A 26,489-nucleotide genomic window follows, 5' to 3' on the forward strand; every position below is an offset into this window, starting at 1 on the left:
ATGATTAAAACTTGTTATTGGTATTTTAACCGGTCTTTATATAATTTCGTTCACCTGTTGGCCGATTCGAAGGGGAAGAGCGAATACCTCCACCGCCCTTCCTATCTAAACCCTTTGAGTGGGGGGGGGGGCGGTCCTGCTTTTATGGATAAATCATAGTATGTGAACAAAATTAGTCGAATATCGGACAAATCAATACTTTTTCTTTTTGTATTACAGTAAGAAATTACAAAATTACAAAAATCTGTCACTAATATAATTTATATATGCTATAAAGTAAATTCTTATATCGAGTCGCCCAACCCCTATTCTTTAATGCAAAATGCAATCAATAGCAGAAATTATAAAAAGGAGCGAAAATTAATAGTTTTCATTTTACCGCCCTTGCCCTTTCCAGACAGAGTTTGTGTAATTTGACATGAATTTATCATAACTATTTTAAGAAAGACTTTGCTTTGGAAAAGTTAGAATTCAAACGAAATTTTTCAATATAACAGTCACGGTTGAGATGAGTTCAAAAGCCAGATAATCTTTTTCTAGTCGACTTTTTCCAACCTTTACTCTATCTCATATTTTTCTAGTTAAATAAATTTAGGACTATACCTCACAATGTATGCTAGAATTTTATTGAATATTATTAATCGAATATTTTTTTTTCGGCGGCGATCCTCAAAACCTTAATCTAAATATGTGGGGTATCTAATCTTTTCAAAGAACAAATCGGTTTTATTTTCAATGTATTAAGGGATTATAAATTCATATTAGAATATTTTTCTCATTATTCAAAAGGCACTTTATAATAGAATGAATAATGAGCTGTAGATGTCAGGAGAAGGCGTTTCAGCCGTGAAAAATGCAAGAAAAGGCTTTTGGCATCGGGGCTTCGCCCCGAACCCCACTAATAAGTAATGAGCTGCAGATGTCAGGAGAAGGCGTTTCAGCCGTGAAAAATGCAAGAAAACGCTTTTGGCGTCGGGGCTTCGCCCCGAACACCACTAATAAGTAATGAGCTGTAGATGTCAGGAGAATGCGTTTCAGCCGTGAAAAATCAAGAAAACGCTTTTGGGCGCCGGGGCTTCGCCCCGAACCCCACTGAAAAAGCTTACAGCGCTCTCCCAGACCCCCAAGCTTGCAAGAGAAAGACTGTTTTTTTTTCTGTTTTTTTCGCCGAAGATTGAGAAACAGTCTTATTTTATTCTCATATATCGAATATATATATATATGCTGTACGCACGTTTATGCATAGGGTTAGGGTTTACTGGGCGTTAAGGTTAGGGTTTAGAAAAAAATCGCCCCCCCCCACTCCAAAGTTCTGGATCCGCCAGTGGACGCCATCAATCTAGGGCGCTGTGTCAGGTCAGTACTATATCCTGTGTCAACTCTGTGTTATTCCTGTACGTTTGTTATGGCCTACACTAACTGTTTATTCCAATATGGGTAAGTTCATAGAAGTGGTACTATAACAGTTCAACACATATATTTGTATTCGCCTCTAGCATGGATGTAGTCAGTGGCGTAGCAACCATGGCGCGAAGGTGCTCATTGCGTCCGGCCCACGACCACTAGGGGCCCAGACGGGGTTAGGTAAGGGAATGTGTTGACTGTAAAAGTTGAAATGCATCACACCATTACATTTTTTAAATTAAATCATGTTCATTTTTTTTTTAAATTCCATTTCTCTTGTCCAAGCAAAATAGCAAATCCATGTCAATCTTATTTCTGTAGTAAGTAATCTATTAAAGGAAGGTAACTCTTAAATTGTCAGTACATCGCTTCATTTAAATTTAACGTGTTAAATTTTTTTATTTAATAATAATAATAACAGTGACTAGTTGTGCCCCTTCTCATTGTGAAAGTGTTTTATATGATTTTTGGCTTTTGTTTTGGTCCAAGTGTTATTTATTTCTGTAATATTACAATGCGCTTTGACTAGTTAAAATACTTCAATTAATTCTATGAGTAAACAGTAGATGCCTAGCACTAGACCTACCAATTACCTCTGTCACAATGCCCATTTCGGAAGGACGACTGTGCATCAGCTCTTAAGTAGATATAGTATTTCAAGAATCTCCCACATCTAGACAATATATTCTTATTTATTTCTTTGAAGTAACAAACATATACGCATGGACACCGAGCCTGAGATCACAATAGACTTTCTACTCAGTCGGGCTTGTAAATGTTGTGCATTGTTTTTAGCGACGGTAAAAGTAGTGACGCAATGAGACAGACGAATGACATATCAGAATACTGGCACATGATAGAAGAAGCAGATGCCTAGGGCTTGTAGAAATATTGCTCATTAAAACGACGGATAGTGAGACAAGACGATCATCCCCATCTGCAAATAAACATCAGTTCACAAGTTTTATCATAGTTAGTGTTGTGTCCCTTTAATGTATTGGCACTCCTGATCACTTCTATGTTCTGAGGATTGCGTTGAGACAATGATGAACCTGGTGTCTGGGTTAGTATGAGCAGGGCCGGTCCTAACAATTGCGGGGCCCTATGCGAAACTGATTGCGCGGGGTCTAGTCTGGGTGGGAATAAGGATAATAAGTGAAAATTAAGATTTTGTGTTAGAAAAAAAAATTCGTCTTTACTAAGTACAAAATTGCGATCAAATTATTTTTACTTTACGAACCTTGCAACCTATGGCATATTTATATGCCAGTAACTATAAAAGTAAAAAAGATTTGTAGTTTCCGATTAAGGTGAAAATTCGCCAGATTATTACATTTTATTACATGAAAATTGACAAAGCCTTTTTTGTTTTATCGCGCATTAGGATTGGAGTTTTCCGCAATGAATGACACCCACTAATGACAATTTTGTCTATTTTTCAAGAGATTTTTATGAGTTTTCAGGAGGTTTTAATAAATTAAGGAGATTTCCAAGAAGTTTTCGAATATATTTTGCAATTTAATAATTACACCTTGAATTATCGCGGGGCCTATGAAAGCGCGGGGCCCACTGCGACCGCATAGGTTGCAGTGGCCTAAGACCGGCCCTGAGTATGAGATATGCATCTGCCAGCGGTAGACATAGTAAAGCAAGGCGTATAGTGTTTGGTAATAGATTATCATGTAAGCCTCACTGTGTAGGAATCCTCTAAATTGTATATAATTCTTGACGTTAATAAGTGAAAAATTATTTGGATATTTGTACATATTGATCCTGTATTAAACTTTTTTGAGAACCTCTTCTCTTTTTACTTTAAACTAATGTTGGAGAGACTAGGTCGCGGGATGTCAGAGACCAGTGAAAGTGTGACCGTGACCAGTCGTTAGAGTAAGCCTGAACACTGAACAATAATAATAATAATATGTCCAGCCCTATCAGAATCAGCCTACCTAGGTAGCCATAACCAAGTTGCAAAGTTAATACACCAACACCTGGCTTTGACGTACAAATCAGTGGAAACTGTTAAAGGGACTACGATGAATTTTGTTTCTCTTTAGCGAAACTCGACCCTGGCAGCGCCAGAGAATGACTACTCGTTCATTTCTAACATAATAATAATAATAATAATAATTCAGAATCTGAAGGAGCATTCCAAACGTGTAAAAAAAAAAATAACAACAAACAGATAGTACAACTAAAATAATGTAGGCATACTAAGATCTTAGTAAAATAAAACTGAATTAAGTTCTTTTTAAACAAACTTGAATATAAACCGTGAAACAGTGTCGCAGGTTTATACATAATTATAATTCTGTTTTTCAAAATTGTATTTTATTTTGATAGCAAACGTGAAACTGAAGTAAATGTCTTGGCGACATTTTAAATGTCTGCGTAACATCTTTAAATATTCATACACACACACACCTTACATTCACAATTCACAATAATGATAATACTATTGCAAATAAATACTCTCCGCAAGAGGTACTCGAGTCTACTGAACATCTGCTGTACTGGGATAGGCCTATTCTGACCGACAAAACGGTAGATTTCAATCGCCCGGATCTGCTGTTCATCGATAAAAAACAAAAAAAACCGCTACCATTATCGATATCGCCGTACCACTGTCTCATAATTTAAGAAAAACTGAGATAGAAAAACAAAGAAAATATGGGAACCTAGGCTTGGAGATTAAGCGTCTATGGAAATTGTCCAAAATAACAATATACCCCATTGTTATATCAACCGAGGGGATAATAACAACTGACCTCACAGACACCTTCAAGGCCCTTAACATTCCTAGGAACATCTTCGTTGCCTGTCAGAGGGCAGTACTGCTGTAGACCTGCCACATCACCAGAAAATTCCTCATTGGAAACTGTTAAAGGGACTACGATGAATTTTGTTTCTCATTAGCGAAACTCGACCCTGGCAGCGCCAGAGAATGACTACTCGTTCATTTCTAACATAATAATAATAATAATAATAAGGCTTGTGTTGGAGTCCGAAGATTAATGACGAGTGCAATATATCACGTGACACAGCTGCGACCTACATATTTTGTCACTTCCAACGTAGACATAACCATTGTGCAAGGTGGTCGAGTTGGATTCTCTTTCAGCCGTCTACGTCTGTCCTCGACAGTGGATTTTCCTTTGGTCTCAAATGTGTATCCCGCGGCCTTTGTAAGTGATCTCCAGCTGTCTCGTTCACAGCCAAGTGCTCTCTTCTATGTCAGGGAGTCTAGTGTCTAGTTCAATGTTCCTTTGGTCTCAAATGTGTATCCCGCGGCCTTTGTAAGTGATCTCCAGCTGTCTCGTTCACAGCCAAGTGCTCTCGTCTATGTCAGGAACACTAGTGTATAGTTTACTTCTATGTCAGGGAGACTAGTGTATAGTTCACTTCTATGTCAGGGAGACTAGTGTATAGTTCACTTCTATGTCAGGGAGACTAGTGTATAGTTCACTTCTATGTCAGGGAGACTAGTGTATAGTTCACTTCTATGTCAGGTAGACTAGTGTATAGTCGACTTCTATGTCAGGGAGACTAGTGTATAGTCGACTTCTATGTCAGGGAGACTAGTGTATAGTTCACTTCTATGTCAGGGAGACTAGTGTATAGTTCACTTCTATGTCAGGGAGACTAGTGTATTGTTCACTTCTATGTCAGGGAGACTAGTGTATAGTTCACTTCTATGTCAGGTAGACTAGTGTATAGTCGACTTCTATGTCAGGGAGACTAGTGTATAGTTCACTTCTATGTCAGGGAGACTAGTGTATAGTTCACTTCTATGTCAGGGAGACTAGTGTATTGTTCACTTCTATGTCAGGGAGACTAGTGTATAGTTCAATGTTCCTTTCAACGACTATTGTCCACCATGACGTCCAAATGGGAGATGACTGAATCATCCATTGATTTGGTTAATACAAAAACAAAAAAGGTATACACCTAGAAATGAGCGAGACAAGGATTTGATGTTACAAATGTTTAATAGTCCTCACAATGTCAAACTGTACAAATACATCCACGAAATACAAGTCACACTGCTTCGATCAAAACGTGATGTTTGAATGTATGTTTGTGTGTGTGTGCATCTCAGGTTCAGACAAATTAAAAAATTAGTATCAGAATGCGAATCAATAGATCATGTTTAATTTTTTTTTTGTTTATATTAGGATAATAGAGTTGGACACGATTTCTTTGTTATACAGAAAATATATTACAAGAGTTTAGTTTATGATTTCAAAAGATGGATTTTGCATGATGCGATGTGTGGTGTTGCTGTACACCTGTGGGTGATTTTAAATTTAATACTTCGTGGTAAAGAACAAGGATATAACTTTATGAATACAGTGCGTACACCCGACCCATTTTACTGGTAGATTTACTACTAGCAGAGTTATGCCCCTTGTTGTCCGAGGCTCTGCCCTGTTACAGTAAAATCTCTGTCAACGTGTGCTGCTGTTTATATCAAGTGATTCAATCATTTCTATAAAGAAACCAGTCTGCTTGATTACCTCCTATTCCCCTTTCCCTCAAAAGATCCTGTATGTAAAATATATAGATGTGAATACAAAATTATTATCATAAGATTTTTATGTAATTTATATGGTATAGTATAGTTATTGTTAAATATATCATAATTTATATGAGACATATCACTAAGTTAAAAATACAAACCAAACCATTCTCTATAGATACATGTTAATGACTATTCGGTTGATGTAAAGTACAGATCTATTCTGGAAATTAATGCTTTTGTAGTCATACAAATATATAGATGTATACAGTTGTATAAATATATATCAATCTATTTATAGAGTTATGTACATACATAAAATAACATTGATCAATGTGCCTTGAGATACATTATATTTGTGGACCTACATTGTGTCCAGGAGAGAAAATTACATTATACAAACCGATTCAGACTTCAGAGAAATACAAAATTATCACATTTAAATATTCAAAAATCTAAATATGTATCATTACAAACAAATGAATAAATATGCATTAAAAATATAAATGTCTAATAAAAATATTTTTTAAAAAGTGTTTATCACAGGAATCTATTGCATAACTTTATCAACAAAATTAATTATGGTAGAAATTGATTATATTTTTTAAAAAATGTATGTGCAAACAGTCACAAGTAAAGACACTACAAAATACAAGACAATAATCTATAGCCACAAAGTGGCAGCTCAAATTGAAAGCCTAGAAGAAATCCCATACAAAATGTAAGTCAATCTATGTATATATGTTTAACCATGTGTGACATTTCAACTGATTCCTCAAATAAAAGTTTTATATAAGTCCTACAGTTGACTGGAAAATGTACAATTGTATTTTTTTATATTGTAAAATATTGTAAATATATTTAAGCAAAATACAAAAGCTGACTTTGTCCAAGATTAGCATTGAGACATCATAGTCATAAAATGTTTTCAAGAACTGTACAATATTTTAAGAATTTCTTGGCATCTAGTTTTTGTCTAAACCAACAGCTCAAGTGTCAAGTAAATTCTTAATTCTGTTTTATTGTCCAGATATTTGGCCATCTGGCATGGGAACAAAAATGTTTATGCAATAGACTTGATCTTATGTCTGGTGTCAACCTTGGAAGCTTCATTTAAGAACTTCTCGTAACTTATCTGTCCAGTGAGGTCACGGTCAAACTCATTCAGGACTTGATAAACATCTTCCTCATCCATGAGAACATTTGCCAGTTTCAGAACTGACCTAAACTCTGGGAGAGACAAATAACCACTTCCGGCAGCGTCCATTTTGCGAAAAGCTCTTCTTAAAGACTTCCAGTCACCTGAAACCTAGTAAAGAAGATATTTATAAAATGCTGGGATAATTATTTTATTTTTTTTGTTTAATTGAATTCTGTATTTTGTTATGAAAAAAAATGTACTGTGCATAAAAAAACAACTAAAACATGAAATGAATGATTTGTAAGGTTTAAAAGCTATTTTAGGAATATATCTAATATCACATTTATATCAATTAGATGCAACAGCTCAATAGTTTTCTTTATTTAGACACAACAAAGGAAGATTTAACAAACATAATTAGAATGAAGTAGAAAAATGTGGAATTATCAGCAAAAATTTGTATGTGGCAAAATATATCAGCAATACATAATACCTTTTGCTGACATAATTCTCGAAGGAGAGAGGTTTATAAAGTTTATAACCAACACTGGCACTGTAGTCAAGTTGAATTTCAGGTTGGCATTAAGATATCCACATGCAGCATCTTTTACAGGTTAAAAAATGGATTTGAAACCCTTCCTGGCATGACCAAAAATGACTTATAATGCTAGCCAGTCCTAAGAAGAGATGTCTAATTTATGTAAGGCTGTTTCATCAAGTATGTAGATGTATTTGGTCAGTATGAACAGAATGCAGTCATCCAGGTCTCAATGTGTGCATTGCAGAAGAGGATAATTCTTTTAATTCATTTAAAAAAATGGTGGATGGAATGCTGCATGGAATCAAATGAAGAACTGACTATCCCATGATCCCAACCTTCTACCATTCTAAGAAGCCGTGACTTTGTGTCTCTGAGTCTGCCTGGTCGCTGAGCTTCGGAATGCTGCCCTTTAGGATTAGGACTTCATATTCTTTATTGCTGAAGAAACACCTAAAACGCATAAAACAAAGGAAAAGAAAAAGTATTTTTACAATAGAGAAAGAATCATGCTTAGGGAAATACCTTTTGCCTCAGTTTGGTTGTGATGCTAGGTAGACCCTTCTGTGGGGCATCTACAGTGTCATGGACGGGCAACTCGGACTGTGAGTGCTGTAATAAGCTTAGCATGTTGTTGCCATGGCGCCAGACTTGTTTCCTCAATGCAAATGGTCTCAACAGCTCAACATAGGATACTCTAGACAAGACAAGACAGTTCAGTATAAGCTACTCTAGACGAAACAAGAGAGTTTAACATAGGCTACTCTAGACAGTTCAACATATGATACTCTAGACACTCTGTTGTGATTACTTATGAAGAAAAGGTTAATGTTACTTGATGTTTTTAATTAGAATGAAAGAAAGGGCATTTATTTGTAACAATTAATATTAATGTAATTAGGTCAAAACCAAAAGATGGTTCAAACTTTAAAGGTGATGGTTATTAATATTTTCCCTAAAAAAGATTATGCAATAGTAGCTCTCTTTATTCTATATACAGATTGGTGAGTGTAGCATTTTATCTATTATATTTTAGACATCGATCTTGACACAGCCAAATAATTTTTTTTTAATCTTTGCAGTCTAGAAGGATGCTACTTCCTTGCCATGTACTAATGCTGGGTCATGCAATAACTAAACACTTTCACATTCTTTTTTTAGAGCTCTTGTTTTAATTACCCTTAGAAACTAGGTCATAGGTTAAGGGTTAGACTGTGGAGCTTACCTGCCATCTTGTTTGACTTGAAATTTGCTGATAATCTGTTCCAGCTCCAGGTTGCTGAGGTTCACACAAAGCTCTGTCAGAACCTCCCGGAACTCCTCCTTTGTGACGTGGCCAGTGTTGTAGGGATCCATGTTCATGAACTCAAGGCGAAGGTCATCCCAGAGATAGTCAATCTGGGAATCCAATAGAAAACAAAATTTCACAAGTAAATGAAAAATTATTCTCTTAGTCAAGCTAATTAAAAATCATTTATTCAACTTTTAATTTCAACAGCAATATTGGTGATAAGAGGATAGACAGAGCCACGAATGTGTATGCCGACAATTTTCACTTTTTACGCAGTTTCAATATCTGAAGTATAGTACAAGGTATATCAAGGACAACTAATTAAGCTTTTTTTTTTTACATTTGTTCATTCAGATACTACTTTAAGTTACATTAGTTCATTCGGATAGCCTACTACTTTAAGTTACATTAGTTCATTCGGATAGCCTACTACTTTAAGTTCCATTAGTTCATTCGGATACTACTTTAAGTTACATTAGTTTATTCAGATACTACTTTAAGTTACATTAGTTTATTCAGATACTACTTTAAGTTGCATTAGTCATTCGGATACTACTTTAAGTTACATTAGTTCATTCGGATACTACTTTAAGTTAAATTAGTTTATTCAGATACTACTTTAAGTGACATTAGTTCATTGGATACTACTTTAAGTTACAGTAGTTCATTTGGATACTACTTTAAGTTACATTAGTTTATTCGGATACTACTTTAAGTTACATTAGTTCATTGGGATACTACTTTAAGTTACATTAGTTTATTGGGATACTACTTTAAGTTACATTAGTTCATTGGGATACTACTTTAAGTTACATTAGTTCATTCGGATACTACTTTAAGTTAAATTAGTTTATTCAGATACTACTTTAAGTGACATTAGTTCATTGGATACTACTTTAAGTTACATTAGTGTATTGGCATATTACTTTAAGTTACATTAGTTCATTGGGATACTACTTTAAGTTACATTAGTTCATTGGGATATTACTTTAAGTTACATTAGTTCATTTGGATACTACTTTAAGTTACATTAGTTCATTGGATACTACTTTAAGTTACATTAGTTCATTGGGATACTACTTTAAGTTACATTAGTTCATTGGGATACTACTTTAAGTTACATTAGTTCATTGGGATACTACTTTAAGTTACATTAGTTCATTGGATACTACTTTAAGTTACATTACCACACAAGGCAAATATGTTAACAGAACCACGCCCAGATCACATGACACTGGCGAGCTGTCAAGGTTATCGAGAAATCTTATATAGTTCATGATCATTTACACTGTTTATTGGAATACAACTGCCACAGCTCATCAATTATAAATTTAAGGTCACAAATATGGGAGCATAAGCGAGTAGTCAGAACGAGAAGAGTTTGTTTTAAATGTTTATACCAAAGAACTAAGATCTCTGACTACCCGTAAATCCGTAATGTTGCATAGCTCATGGTTCATAGTTGTACTTGAAATCATTTTCCACTGCAGTTTTAAAACATGCAACAACAACAAAATATTTAATTTTTGATTTATGTAGCTAGAGAATTGGTCTATAATATTTCTCATTCTATTCATGTCTTGTGATGCTACATTATTGCTAGAGTAGTTGTACTAATGAGTTTCGCCTAATCACAAATCTAGAACCTCGATGTGGTTTAGTATTTTACACTTGCTTATTTCAAACCATTCTAGGACCTATGATTTACATAACACGGAGCCCAAAATGTGGTAGTACGTCTATTTATTCCACTGCTTACTGAATACAAAGAAACATTGGAGTCGAGAGCGGGAATTCCCGCTGAAGTCTCTATTCAAAAAAACAACACAAAAAAAGTAAGCCAAATTTCATTTGAAGATGATTATAGTTCGAAAAATTAAAACGGTCAAACCAGAGTTTTCTTTGTAAAGCCAATGAGCTAGTAATTTCTAGGGGGGAAATCAGAAAATGTTTAAAGACGTTTTCAAAATACCCGTTTCCACCCTTCGCCCAGCCATGAGGAGAGTACAAGCCAATACATGTACAAGAAACTGTCAAGATTTCTTGCTTTTTTAATTGTATTTAATTGTAGCTATTATTACTAGCTTTGACCGAGACATTTATTCAGTTTATTGTTTTAAGAAAAAAATGAGATTAACAAAAACTTCTAGATTAATAGGGCGTATCAAAGGGAAATAACAATGTTAAAACGTATACCGTAATATTACTCTCCCCTACTTTGTCAGTAAGAAACAGGGCAACACAGCAGTGATTATTTTTTGTATTGTGTATTACTTTTGTTTGTTTAATTTTTTGTTTCAAATAATATAGTATCAGCTACTAATATTCAATGCGTTAGCTTTTGTGAATAGTATAATGTTGACACAAGAGAACTCATTTGTTTAAACAAATATATAAAATGTTTAAAACTCTGTATTAAGGTAAGGCATTTTCTTGGCTAGCACTTAAAGACCAATCATTGTGGGATGTCCAAAAAAAAATCTCACCTGTATTCCTAACTGTGGAACAGGTTATGCTTACTTATCCGCCACAATATTAATGGGCCTAATAATATTGTACACAAGTAACATAACACTATGACCTCTTGGCCTAACCTTCACCCTAGCCAAATACTCAATACAAATCACACAGGGAAAGCTTTTGAATTCTATCAGTCAATTAACGAGTCTACAAATGATTAAGTTGGTTAAATGTTAATTTCAGTTACTGACCTTTGACCTGAGACTGTCTTGTAACATGTCAGCAGCACAATTGAGTTTCCTTGACCTCATCATGAAGTCAGCATCACCTCGTCTTGGCGGCTGGATCTTGGCGTTGGGGAAGGCAGCAGATCGCAGAGAGAATCCAAAATGGCGAACGAACTGATGAGATAAGAAATCTATACAGATCTATATTTAGAAATGTCTACGTCTCTGAAGTATACAAAACGTTACATAATATACATGTCATTAACTCTCTCTCTCTCTCTCCTAATGAACGATAGCATCGTTGATTTGACCCCATTAAATTAAATTTATTTTTAGAAACTACTATTGACGTTATATAAAAAGAAAATCTATTCTCCTATAATTCTAGACCAAAAGTAACGTGTTGTGATTACAAACAAAAATGTTATTGAAGTTTGATCATAACAGGGAAGAATTCAGAAATGTGAAAAATGAACGATTCTGTCAGAATGTGGAAAAATAATTGTGGAGATAAAGAGTTAAATGTACTCTGTGACATTTGAGGAAACTGATGGGTGTTTACATACACACAATGCTGTAGTTATATTGCACGAGACCATGCCGATGTTTACATTAATTTGAACCAAATAAAAATGTTATTTTATTGGTAAGTAATCGTGAAAAGAGAAATAGGAATGTATTAAAACTAAAAATATTCGTTACTGAATGCTTATTGAAGAAGAAGAATTCACTTTCCAATTGAAGTCAATCTACGATTCAGAAGGTAACAGCCTTTATTTAACTCTTTCTCTCCTAACAGACGATACCAACGTTGATTCCACTAGAATGTGGAATGTGGTAAATAATGACGGAGAGAAAGAGTTAATAAAAATGACATTTTTTTTTTTGAAGAGAATGTCTGTTTAAAAAGTTGAACTATTCCTGTTGCTTTTCTGAGTAAGTACAACTATGAGAAGTCAGTAATCAATAATCATATTTTACTTTGACAGGAATATAGAACTTCTTATTTGCTATATGTCAATAAAAAAAAAAAACTTTTTTTTTTGTTTTTATCGGGGAGGGAGTATTTTAAAATACATTTCATTGACTTTTAAAATATTAAACATCCTTTGAAAACGTTTGAGAATCCTTGTTCTGCATAGTGTGCTTTATCTGTCAGGTGAACACATGTCTGTCCTTCATTCAGACAAGGGAAATCTCTAACACAACAAAAGATTATGTGCAACAGTTACCTGAAGATAATCCAATGTTTTGTCAGAGTTGGTGATCAAAGTCTTCCACAAATCTCGAATCTCGCCCAGAGTTATCTCTGGTCGAATATCAAATCTGAAAATTAAACAAACGAATGAATATACTTTAAAAAAAAATGGAACAACTTTGGAATGACTTGACCCTACTAGAAACTTTGATCATCAAGGGCAAACAATCTTGTATTATTTTTTGCGTTTCTGTCTGATTGTGTTAAAGTTTCATCTTAACTTACCAAATGCTGGATACATTCCATGAGAAGCCACCCTGTCTGTCCGGACATATAGGCAACACAAGTAATAGCCTAGTACCCAAGAAATATTTAGCACTGACAAGTACTGTCTGGAATTACAAGAGCCCCATATCTCAAAAAGCTTAGGGCCCTTTCAGGTCTAAATACGGCCCTGTGTCTTTCGATCGTTCTGTGTTAACCCCAGACTGTCTGTCCTTACTAGCACTAATTTGGACATCGTTATTTGATGTGTAATACTAATACTTTATGATTATAATACAACGCAGGCCTCTGAGAAAAGAGAAAAGTGCAATAGAGGCGATTTCTGAAAGGGCGTCAAATAGCAAATCAGACCTCAGCTAGCTGCTGCTCGGACAGAGCAGAAAACCAGGCCAAATCTGGCTGAGAAGCTGAAGAATTTGTACACAGACTTTAACACAGAATTGTTGAAGCCAAATGAAAACAACCGTCAAGTGAAATACGCTGCTGCCAAAGGTTTTATCTGCAACAATTCTTGCAATATATGTAGGTCTCAGCTGGGCACCTTTTGTTAGACCCCAGTTTTTTTTTACTCGAAGGCTAACCTTTTTTTTTTTATTTGCTGGACATGCAGGTTACTAAAAGCGTGAAATTAATTTTTTAAATAAATGAATAAAGGAGCTAATAGATGAGCGTATCACATAATGGCCATCTCGTAATATCAGACATTGCTATATAACATCTAGAAAGTGTAAAGCGTGTCTAGAAGTCTTACTCTTTTAACAGCTGGTGCATCATCCCTTGAGTCAACCTTCTGGTGTTGGTTTCATCAATCTCATAAAACTTGTGCTCCACCTCTTGAAATCTTCGACTCAATAAATCTTTGATCAGCTGATGGTGACAACCAAACAACTCACATTTAGACATGACATCGTCATGAAGACAACCAAACAACTCACATTTAGACATGACATCGTCATGAAGACAACCAAACAACTCACATTTAGACATGACATCGTCATGAAGACAACAAACAACTCACATTTAGACATGACATCGTCATGAAGACAACAAACAACTCACATTTAGACATGACATCGTCATGAAGACAACCAAACAACTCACATTTAGACATGACATCGTCATGAAGACAACCAAACAACTCACATTTAGACATGACATCGTCGTGAAGACAACAAACAACTCACATTTAGACATGACATCGTCATGAAGACAACCAAACAACTCACATTTAGACATGACATCGTCATGAAGACAACAAACAACTCACATTTAGACATGACATCGTCATGAAGACAACCAAACAACTCACATTTAGACATGACATCGTCATGAAGACAACCAAACAACTCACATTTAGACATGACATCGTCGTGAAGACAACAAACAACTCACATTTAGACATGACATCGTCATGAAGACAACCAAACAACTCACATTTAGACATGACATCGTCGTGAAGACAACAAACAACTCACATGTATGTTTGTTATACATCACGATATGTTATAAGTTATATGTTATATGTTCATGAATGGCTGCAATCGTTTCTTTTTTCACATTTAATACTGTAGTATTTTTGAATACAGCATTGTTTACAATTTATGTTTCAAAGCAGATTAGATTCAACTGGTGGCCATGTTTTTGTAACCATTTCGTATGTTTGACAAAGATGTTTATGTTTTTTTAATGTTTACAAAGACGGAAAAATAAATTATGGCATTAACGTTTTGTCGAATTGGAGATTTAAATAGATTCTCACATTTCCAGAAAGTTGCCTGAACATGTTTCGTACGTTCTTTCAGAGATGAAGATTATTGATTAAGTCCTAACACAATTCACGTACAGAATAACATGGGGCAGGATTTGAACTCAGGACCATTCAGAAGGCAAATCTCCCCGTCATTGTCCTCCAAAAAAGTATGGGCACGTTAAGTGCATTAGTCCTAGAATACAATGTAGTTTTACCTTGAACAGTTCTTGGGGTGACCTTTTCTTGTCAAGGTCATTCACCTCCTCAATGGAAACAGCGACCTCTTGGCTCTTGTCTTCAGATTTATTCTTAGCTTCCTGCTTCTCGGCCTCGCCATTAGCCTCGGACACTGTAGCTATCACTGGTCTAGGATCAAAGAGACTTGGTGCCTGTCCCCTGTTGATAACAATCGTTTTTCATGAAATCATTTACTTCTGTTGGATACAGTCTAATTATAAAATAAGCGAATTAAATTCCAATAGCCATTTACACTAAATTTATAAATAAACAAAAGAAAGTAATAACTTCTAAAAAGTGCAGTTACCTGGCGTCGAACTGCTGCATAAATTTTGGATACTGGACATTTCCATCTTCGTCCAGTGGAACTCTGTCGATGAATGATTCAAACTGGGCATCGGTGAGTTCCATGTTAAATCTAGACTCAATGGCGGCCCTAAATTCTTCTTGGCTGATGTAGTCCAGACCAAGGCGATCAATTTTCCTAGAAAATTGGGAAACAAATTTTAATTACAAAGCTTTTATCAACTCACTATGTCTGTCTGGTTTGCCTGTCTGGTATAAATGTGTACACGTTATTTCTCCCACACCCATTTTCGGATCAATTGAACATTTGCAAAAATCAATTTAAAAAATCAACCAATTGGTAAATTAAATACTGGTTAGCTTGATATCGACATGGGAAATTAATCTTTCAGTATTGACAGATATGGTTAAATATGTAGGTGTTGGCCCCCTTATATAAATGTTCAGATTCTTTCTCCCACACCCAATCGCGGATCAAGTTGAAATTTAAAGAATTATATATTGTACCTAACAAAACATGAATCAATTTTATTTCTAAATAACCAATACGTCAATTAATTATTGATAATTCATTATTCGTTTAATATCGAATAAGGAAAATAACTTTTACATTATTGAGATATAGATGTTAAAGCAAGTTCTTCCCATTAGATAAGCTTTGTTTTCATTTTTTGTTGTTGTTTTTTTAAGTATGGGATTCTTTCATGTTCTGCTTCTTTCACAATATGTTTCTCTTGACTATACCAGCGAGATTTGGTTGTTACATTTGTACATGTTTAAAATTCATCCTTACTGATACGTTAGGCCTACCATACATCTATTTCTTTTTCAAAAAAAATTAATCCCACAGCCTCCCCGCCCCTCTTAACAATCACGTGACTACCGAAGTGTAGCTCTAACCATGCTCTAACTACTGACAATCATTTGTTATGACTCCATTAAACATGAACTACGGCATGTATCTCTACACTTATCCTCTATTAAACGTCGCCCTTGACTACTCCTGCCTTGTTAAATGCTGGAAGAGTTACCTGAAGGTTCCCAGTAACGCCAGAAAGTCTCTCTGAAACATATTGGTCAGCTGTGTTTCTATGGCACTGACCGTTGAGTTAGCTGCTGGACTTGATAGACGATTGTTGAATCTAAGCATGTGAGAAAAAAAGGTACTACAATTATTTCTATGCAAAAGTTATGAATTATTTCATGAAGGTGGGAATAGTTGCCATTTGTCTCCCTTCCAACTACATTCAGTTAAACTGGGGCGGGTTGTCAAGTAGGAAAGGGTTATCTAATGGGAACTGTGGTTACGTTAGGACGAATTATCGAATAGGAAGGGAAGATCTGCAGGCCTCTTTAAGCCCTTCTTATGAACACTGAAATGTTTATTACATATAGTAGACGTGATGTCCAGTGAATTGAGGTCCTGTGAAGTGAGGTCCTGTGAAGTAAGGCCCAGTCTTCACTTAAAACTTGTTTGCTTGTTTTACATGTTGCATTTGTTCCTTCAGAATTGAAGATAATTCGTGGCACAAAGCTCCAACAGGACGTCGGGGTGGGTTCGAACCCAGGAGCATCGAGATATCAGTCCAGAACGAATACAACATGTCCAGGCAGCCCTCCTGGATTAATGATACCTGGATGCTACTTGAGCACTAAATGGGTGTGAACCTTCATGTGATTGACTGTGTTTGTGTATTTCTCCTTATATCGTAGTTTTAGTTATTATAAATCAAAAGAGATGTAATTATTAATAGGTTGGGGTTTTACTGAATAATAATTTTATTAAAAATTAACATTTCAAGTCAGAAAAAATGTCTAGACATTTAAAAAAATTATTAAGTTCAATTAAATGTATAGGTGTTTAGTACATTAAAAATATCACATGCATTATTATACATTCACTACATAATTGAAAATTGAAAATTACGATGACATAATGATTACAAGACATGCTACCTGTGTTTAACGTCGGTCAGGATGACATGAGTAATACCATTCTCTCCTCGGTCCTGGAACCTGTGTAAGAACTCGCGATAAGGCACGCCCTTAGCCAGGGGTTTGATGGAGCAGCGACATAAGAACGAAAAGAGAAGTTTCTTTTCCAGTTTTAGTCCAAATCTCTCCATGACTTCAATGAAGGCCTCAAAGCTAACCTGAGTGGGTCAAGATTTATGTAGTTTAGTTGTTGATTTGACTAATGGACAGACTGATTCGTATGTGGAGACCTAAGAAATAAATGTAATACTTACCACGCCAGTTTTCTCTGGGTCCTTCTCTTCAAATGCTTCTCTCATGTTAAAAAAACCTTCCCGGAACTTATTCTTCAGCCAGTTCTCAACATTTAGCTGTTGTCTTCTTTCAATGTCTTTCTTTCTCGGAGATCGCTTGATGTTCTCATCTTTACAGTACATAGATAGATTTGACGTTATGCATGAGGGAAGTTCTGTTTTTCTTCACAACAGATATACCAACCCGTCACAACAGATACACTGACCCATCAGAACAGATACACTGACCCATCAGAACAGATACACTGACCCATCAGAACAGATACACTGACCCATCAGAACAGATACACTGACCCATCAGAACAGATAAACTGACACATTAGAACAGATCCACAGAACCAATATTGTACCGTGGCTTGTTACAAGATAAATGATTGAAATAACAGTTTAGGAAACGATGAAATAACAGTTTAGGAAACGATGAAATAACAGTTTAGGAAACGATGAAATAACAGTTTAGGAAACGATGAAATAACAGTTTAGGAAACGATGAAATAACAGTTTAGGAAACGATGAAATAACAGTTGACGAAACGATGAAATAACAGTTTAGGAAACGATGAAATAACAGTTTAGGAAACGATGAAATAACAGTTTAGGAAACGATGAAATAACAGTTTAGGAAACGATGAAATACAGGTTTGTAGGATGAACCAATGTCATCTATCATGTGAACAGAGCTACGATTAAAATGAAAGAGTTTTTAATTTTTGTCAATATCGTCATATTTCGTCATATCATATCATAAAATAGAATATAATATAATAATTCAAAACTAAACCTATACCTGCTGAGTTCTCAGTCTCTTTCCTCTGGGTACTGTCTAGAAATGGGGGGACTCTATTGACAGAGTCTGCAGAAGATTTCCTCCACTCAATACCAAGTGCATTCAACAACTTCGGCCCACTAACAATACCCTCATTGGCTGGATCATATCTGATAAACACATGGAGTACACATAACAGAGAAATTATTTGTAATTATTTCATAAAAGCAAAACCTCTATAAATATTAGAAGATACAGTAAAGCTATCATTTGAACTTTTAAAAAGGACCGATCTACCTACCTGAGCCAAAGCTTCTCAAACTCCTGGTCATCCATGTGAAAATTCATTCTGTTCAGCATTTGTCTGAATTCACTCTTCATGATTTTACCAGAACCTCCGGGATTCATTTGTGGGAACAAGTCAGCCAAGTCCAAAAATCTAGAGGAAGAAATGACATGAAATTCATGTTTCCTTTTGACCTGTCAACTCTGAACGAAGCAGGACGTTTTGGCGCCGCCGTTTTGGCGCCGCCGTTTTGGCCCCGCCGTTTTGGCGCGAAGGTCGTTTTGGCGCCAGCCGTTTTGGCGACGGGACGTTTTGGCGCGATATACATTATGTACGTTTATTGTATTAATTCTTTATTATTATTCATATCTATGTTTTGCATGAGTGTTTGTGTTACGTGTTTTCACGTACTAAATGTAAATGTGTGTTTGTTTTTCACATCATTTTCTTTAATAAACATTTTGGCTTGTGTATGTGTGTTTGTTAAGAGGCACACTTTTATTTTCAAAAAGCTTTTTAAGATATTAGAGGTTTTTAGTTAGAAATATAATAGAATAAAATGGCGAAAGTTTTTCTAGTCTGTCTGCGTACTGGATAAAATGATTAGTGAATGGTCCAAACTACGCGAGCTTATAAAGACGTAAGGGCGAAGAGATTGAAAGAGAGGGGTAGACTTTGGGCCGCTCTCGGAATTAAAGATTAAGGATTATAAATTCGCACCTAGGGATATCAAGTGGACTGCTAGAAACAGATTATCGTCTTACGCGTGAGAGAGGGGAGGGGTGGAGGAAAGAGTATATACAAGGAGTGAAATTTGAGCAAAAGAGAGAGGGCGGGATAGGTGTCACATGTAATGACCATTCCCAAAGAGATGATCGCCAGACCCATGACGCCAACGACCAGTGTTCGGTGCTGGTCTTGTCTTCATTTGTTTAACTCTACCTGCGTCAATGCGAGATGTGTCACCCAAATCACCCCTACCCAATTTCTCAAAATATATTTTTTCAAAGTATCTTAGTGTCGTGAATTTGTTTCTATCTATTGTCGCCCATTGTGTTTGTTTACATTTGTGGATTCACGTTAGAATTTATACTGACCACATTCCGTGTCTTGATCTTTACTATGTGTGGAGATATTGTCGTCATTCAGCGTAATAGAGCTTTAGATGTTAACATGGTTTTTGTTATATTAAAGTGTGACACTTAGCTAATTCGTATATTACACTAATGTCAAATAAAAAACAAAATCTTTTGGAAAGAAATCCAAAAATGTCATCCAGTGCGATTAGCAGAACTCACATATAGCATGTCATTACCATTCAGGAATCTGACTTATTATAGGCCTATATTCATGAAATAAGCAAAACCTTTATAATTAAAAAAAAATAAAATCGCTGAACGGTGTGAGAATTTATACTATACATACAATATTATGGTAGAGTGAAATAAACATTATTATAAAAGTTACGTGCTTATTAAATTATCGTCAAATGATATCTCGCGCCAAAACGTCCCGTCGCCAAAACGGCTCGCGCCAAAACGTCCCGTCGCCAAAACGGCGGGGCCAAAACGGCGTCGCCAAAACGGCGGCGCCAAAACGTCACGTACCGAACTCTGAAATGTCACTAGACAATTTATTTCGGCAATTTTATTTTAAAGGGAAACTCCGATGGTTTTGACAATTTTTGATGTAATATGTCTTTTGATTTACAGATAATGAATATATTATTCTTTTTTTTTTATTTGTAATAATAACTTAGTAATTGATATTTTTCTCAGAGACGTAATTTTCCTGCGCATCCAAAACGGTCTGACTTTCACCGGGTTTCTATGTGACGTCACACATACCTATTAATTTAATCTATTGACTTATTGTATAACGGAAAACCATACAGTAAAGTTTACATTCTCGTAAAAGAAATATATCTTCGTCTATGCAGTTAGATCTAGATCTTGTAAGCAAAGAAAAAAAATGCGTGTTTAAAGGAGATTTACATGCTTGACTAACCATGGCAGTGTGTATCTTCTCGCCTGACCACTCAACACACAACAAACACTATCGCTTGGTTGTCTTGTCATGACTGACTACATGCAGTCTAGACCAGCCTTACACTGACCAGTCAGACACACGATCTATTTACTTCTTGGGGCAGGGAGGGACTTAGATAAAAATTTTACTTTTTTTCTCGAGTTGGTTGTCCTAATGCTTTTAAATCTATCTATCTATATATAAATGTACCATAGCGCTTGACTAGGCCGTCACTAAAACTTACAGCCTAACAGCTACTGTAAGAATGAAGCGATACGATTGGTCAAATCTAGTTTCCCTTTCAGTATTGTTGAGGGAAGTGACGTATGCCTAATCTAAAAACAAAGTATGATAGAACCCCCTTTTTTGTTTTAAGATGTCAAGAATTTACTGTCTAGTTTATTAAATATAAATGTTTCTAAGCATTTAAATAAAAAATGGAAAAATGTTTACTATTACAACTTTTTACGCAGAATTTAAATATGTCAATAACTCAAATTTGAAAAACCATCGGAGTTTCCCTTTAATCTCTACGATGTCTTCAATACGTTGATATCTTCTTCGCGTAATATTACAAATTATTTTCAAATATTTATTTTGAATATTTATTGTCTCTTGTTCTATTTCAAGTTTCTAGAGGGCGGGGGGATTAGCAGTAGGAAAAACTATAAAGAGTGTATTTTATCTCTTGATCTAGACTCTGGGGGGTGGGGCTAAAGTTGAAGAAGGTAACTCAGGGCTGTTTATCGCCCCTCCCCTCCCAAGTCATTGTACTCGACCGGGCTCAAATCTTACCTTTGTTTGGCTTTCTCTTTCAGGTACGCATGGACCTGCGCACTGGTCATGATGACCCGATCCTGATTCATTCTGTTGATGGGATCCATCCATTGAGGGTACTCTGACGTGGTTTCATCCCTGGCCACATTTAGAAAAGCTTTTGAACTAAGCATGTATACAATGAAAGTTTTTATTTTTCCTTTTTTATCATACAAAGTGTTTTGAATTGCATTGTTTTGACTAAATCGACTTACATTACAATGGGATCTGTGGAAATGTTAATCAAAGGGCAGTAACCTTTTATTACTCACCTAAAGTAGGCGAAGAATTCAGTGAAAGGAATTATGGACCTTTCGGCGAATCCTAGCCTCTCCATTAGTTTCTGGCATTGCTGACCGTTGATGGACCTCCCTAAAACTGTCACAAGAATGCGCGTGAAGGCCTCCCTGCAGGCAAATATAAGTGATCATCTTACAGTCAAATATACCGTCAAATATACAGTCAAATATACAGTCAAATATTGATACTAGCGAGATGACAATGACACACATCACTCCAATGGATCGTTAACAAAAAAATCTCGTCATCAGAAACAAGTTTCACTAAATATAACAAGCTTCTAAGGCTTTGTGAAAGTCAGAAGTCAGAAGTGGCTGGATAACTTTTTGTGCTTTGTTTGTAGATCACCTCTTAAAGAAGTCATTTCTCGCACCTATGTGAGTATGACCAAACATAATGAGTGTCACTATTAGACTAACAAAATACATTATTTCTTTGACGCGTGTGCCGATGTTTTATCAAAGTGATTTTTGGATTGAAGCTGTATGAATTGTAATTGATTTCAGAAGGATGACACTTCATTTGTTTCTATGTCCTGTTACTTCATGTCAAAATTAAAGAATGTGTCTGTTGAATTGAGAAACTATTGAATTATTTAAAGACATCGAATCAAACCCGTTGAATTGAGAAACTATTGAATTATTTAAAGACATCGAATCAAACCCGTTGAATTGAGAAACTATTGAATTATTTAAAGACATCGAATCAAACCCGTTGAATTGAGAAACTATTGAATTATTTAAAGACATCGAATCAAACCCGTTGAATTGAGAAACTATTGAATTATTTAAAGACATCGAATCAAACCCGTTGAATTGAGAAACTATTGAATTATTTAAAGACATCGAATCAAACCCGTTGAATTGAGAAACTATTGAATTATTTAAAGACATCGAATCAAACCCGTTGAATTGAGAAACTATTGAATTATTTAAAGACATCGAATCAAACCCGTTGAATTGAGAAACTATTGAATTATTTAAAGACATCGAATCAAACCCGTTGAATTGAGAAACTATTGAATTATTTAAAGACATCGAATCAAACCCGTTGAATTGAGAAACTATTGAATTATTTAAAGACATCGAATCAAACCCGTTGAATTGAGAAACTATTGAATTATTTAATGACATCGAATCAAACCCGTTGAATTGAGAAACTATTGAATTATTTAAAGACATCGAATCAAACCCGTTGAATTGAGAAACTATTGAATTATTTAAAGACATCGAATCAAACCCGTTGAATTGAGAAACTATTGAATTATTTAAAGACATCGAATCAAACCCGTTGAATTGAGAAACTATTGAATTATTTAATGACATCGAATCAAACCCGTTGAATTGAGAAACTATTGAATTATTTAAAGACATCGAATCAAACCAGACTGAGAATGTTACAACAATCAAGAATATTTTTCTGTTTTTTTTTTTACTTTTTAAACTTTTAATTTTCTGTGAGCACATGAAAAATGTAATTATGTGAACTCACGCCATCACGTGCTCACCCTGGACTACTTTACTCACCTAGATACATTTCCCCGTCCCTCGGGGTCGTTGTCCTTGAACTTCTTCTTGACGTCGTAATATCTGTTCTTGAGCCTCTCGCGTAAACTGGCCTCCAGCTGAAAGTGGACAACATACAGAACGTGACTTGTCTCAAACAGGGAATGACCTAGATCTTCAAATCACTTGCTAGCACAAAGAGCATTAGTGATCCATGTTTCACTTCAATTACAAGCAAACACATCACTTCTCCAATATAGGACTGAGAACCTCTGGTGCTTAATGTCCATTAACCAGACGATGTTTCTTCTTCTCATAGCAGACAACTTTAGAGCTTCACTTAAAGGTTTCAGGAACTGGACAACAAAGTGTGGCCTACTTCTGTTTGACTTTGAACATTGAAGCCATTGTTATAGACCTAAGGCTGCCTCGCGTCTTTTGTTTGGCGACCAACAACCAAGTTGTTAAGACAATAAGAAAATAAGTTGTATTTTCAGATCGAACAAAAAATAAATCGGTCACAATTGATGCACTTGAAAATTTTACAAAGCGGTACAATTCGTGATTAGTGTTTCAGTTCCATCATAGAAAGCTGTAATATGTAGGTATCCAAAAACTGTCTATTTAATTATATAGAACAAATCTGAGCATTTTTTACTTTTCTTAAACAAAGTTCCCTAAATAAAGTAGATCAGTCCTTGACATAGCTAAATATATATTTGAGAAGTTTTTGTCATTTTTAAAATGTTATACGTTTATTTTTACATTAAAACTACTGTGGGAGAATAAACATGTTCAAACTTTTTACTAGACGGACAGACAGACAGACAGAGTGAGTTGATCATTTAAGCTTTGAAAAATCAAAACAGTTTATCTTCTCAGTAAGCCAATGACTATGTTTGTCATTAAAATGAATGACTAAGATGTATAGATTTCATTTCCTGCATGAAGTTTAGTAATCAGTACAAATAGATATTGTCTGCCACTGAGAACTGACCTCATCAATCTCTAATCTTGCTTGACCAGAAGCTCTTGACATGCGAGTGGACGCCCTGCTGACCACATCTCGCTCCTCAACACTAGCTCTGTTACCTGGAGAGTTACACACAAGTAAGTCAACAACAAATCGGAAACTAACAGCTAACCTTAACTCCTACAGAAATACACGTTCTAATATATTGATCGAACGTTAATAGAAACCTATTTAGATCAAACGTAATAGAAACCTATTTAGATCGAACGTTAATAGAAACCTATTTAGATCGAACGTAATAGAAACCTATTTAGATCGAACGTTAATAGAAACCTATTTAGATCAAACGTAATAGAAACCTATTTAGATCAAACGTAATAGAAACCTATTTAGATCAAACGTAATAGTATTTAGATCAAACGTAATAGAAACCTATTTAGATCAAACGTAATAGAAACCTATTTAGATCAAACGTAATAGAAACCTATTTAGATCAAACGTAATAGTATTTAGATCAAACGTAATAGAAACCTATTTAGATCAAACGTAATAGAAACCTATTTAGATCAAACGTAATAGAAACCTATTTAGATCAAACGTAATAGTATTTAGATCAAACGTAATAGAAACCTATTTAGATCAAACGTAATAGTATTTAGATCAAACGTAATAGAAACCTATTTAGATCAAACGTAATAGAAACCTATTTAGATCGAACGTAATAGAAACCTATTTAGATCAAACGTAATAGAAACCTATTTAGATCGCTTGTTTTAAACAGTCTCGCTAGTACAACAATCACAGGAAACTTTAATCTTTGTCAAATCTGTTCAGCACATGATAGACAATTTAATCCATTTGGAGGTTTTTCTTGCACCTTTTTGGCGTCAATGTATTCGTCTAGATCTAAAGATAATAAAGTTGATGGCAATGGTGGTCTCTTCTTGACGTCCTCGTGAGTTGTTGCTATAACAATATGATATCAATATGAATATTGACCTTAGCATCTCGTTAGAGAATATCGAATGACTAAGTTGCAACATTTCAAACAACTATTTTCTTTCCCTCTCAAATTTTTGTTTTCTGTCTGTTCCAGCGACATAATTGAACCTCTTCAGATGTCATAGTTCCCTTCCATATGTTGATTAGAAGCAAGGTATCAATGTGTGTCTGGAAAAGTGATGAATCCACAGAAAGCTAATGTTGATGTAACCTAGTCAATAATAGCAGCAATACTACAGAGTTACATTTCCTTTGTTTGCTTTCAGGAGGTCGCTACAGGTGGATTACGTCATCAATAGCTTCAAGGCCAGGTTTCAACCAATCGAATTGCATTTTTGTAGTCAGAGGCGGCATCTTAAAAGTCTGTGTTTGGGGCGTTTTATTTTAATCTATGTAATATAGTTACTTATAGTATGTGTGTGAACCCCAAACAACTATAATGTATAGGCCAGTGTTTCCCAAACTTTGTTCCACGGAACCCTAGTGTTCCGCCAATGATGAATAGAAGTTCCACGAACTACTGGGATAATTAACTAGTAGGCCATCACATGAATTAACTAAAAAAAATAAGCCAAGTATTCTCTAAATAATCAAAATATGTGAAGTGTTCCGTTAAGGAAAAAGTGTGGGAAACACTGGTGTAGGCACTTTGGTTTATTTCTACATAGGACAAAGTAACATGTATTAACTTCACTGTATGTTTAGCAGTCATCGGGAAGAATCAATCGTGGGATTAATACACTGTTGAAATTTTTAGGAAGGATTGTCGCAGATGATTGGATAGAAAAAGGGTAAGCGGAAGAGGAGAAGGGCGGACTCTGTGACTAAAGATTGAACCACGTGACAATATTGTATGGTGAAAGCAGTATTCTTTGTCTTTAAGTTAGTTGAGACACTTGTGACTGAATGGATCTCTAAAGAGAGATTGAAAATTGTAAAATTGTGTTTGTAAAAGAAGTTTTTGAGCTTCATTCAAGTTTGTATATCAACTTAGGTGATACGCCTTTGGCATATCTGTCTGGATCTACAACTTAGGTCATACGCATTTGGAATTTCTGTCTGAAGCTACACCGTAGGTGATACGCCTTTGGCATCTCTACAACTTGGGTCATAAGCATTTGGAATTTCGGTCTGGAGCTACACCTTAGGTGATACGCCTTTGGCATCTCT

At 35.3% G+C, this 26,489-nt stretch overlaps 1 protein-coding gene across 3 annotated transcripts in view; it reads right to left on the reverse strand.

The window, feature by feature from the left end:
* Window positions 1–5,374: 5,374 nt before the first annotated feature.
* Window positions 5,375–26,489, reverse strand: part of LOC106055529 (EF-hand calcium-binding domain-containing protein 6-like) — a 52,981-nt gene continuing 31,866 nt past the window's right edge. For all 3 annotated transcript variants that reach the window (XM_013211815.2, XM_013211833.2, XM_013211824.2), the window contains exons 4-20: window positions 24,342–24,436; window positions 23,366–23,463; window positions 21,812–21,946; window positions 21,519–21,638; window positions 18,711–18,848; window positions 18,431–18,579; window positions 17,606–17,754; window positions 17,313–17,509; window positions 16,388–16,498; window positions 15,358–15,534; window positions 15,029–15,209; window positions 13,815–13,930; window positions 12,813–12,906; window positions 11,605–11,754; window positions 8,828–9,000; window positions 8,128–8,299; window positions 5,375–7,232 (exon numbers count right to left, since the gene is read on the reverse strand). In XM_013211815.2, coding sequence (XP_013067269.2) covers window positions 6,987–7,232; window positions 8,128–8,299; window positions 8,828–9,000; window positions 11,605–11,754; window positions 12,813–12,906; window positions 13,815–13,930; window positions 15,029–15,209; window positions 15,358–15,534; window positions 16,388–16,498; window positions 17,313–17,509; window positions 17,606–17,754; window positions 18,431–18,579; window positions 18,711–18,848; window positions 21,519–21,638; window positions 21,812–21,946; window positions 23,366–23,463; window positions 24,342–24,436 — 2,501 coding nt within the window. In that variant the 3' untranslated portion in view covers window positions 5,375–6,986. The remainder of the gene's footprint in view (window positions 7,233–8,127; window positions 8,300–8,827; window positions 9,001–11,604; window positions 11,755–12,812; window positions 12,907–13,814; window positions 13,931–15,028; window positions 15,210–15,357; window positions 15,535–16,387; window positions 16,499–17,312; window positions 17,510–17,605; window positions 17,755–18,430; window positions 18,580–18,710; window positions 18,849–21,518; window positions 21,639–21,811; window positions 21,947–23,365; window positions 23,464–24,341; window positions 24,437–26,489) is intronic.

This window comes from Biomphalaria glabrata, chromosome 2 (genome assembly GCF_947242115.1).
Source record: "Biomphalaria glabrata chromosome 2, xgBioGlab47.1, whole genome shotgun sequence".
Lineage (NCBI taxonomy): Eukaryota > Metazoa > Mollusca > Gastropoda > Planorbidae > Biomphalaria > Biomphalaria glabrata.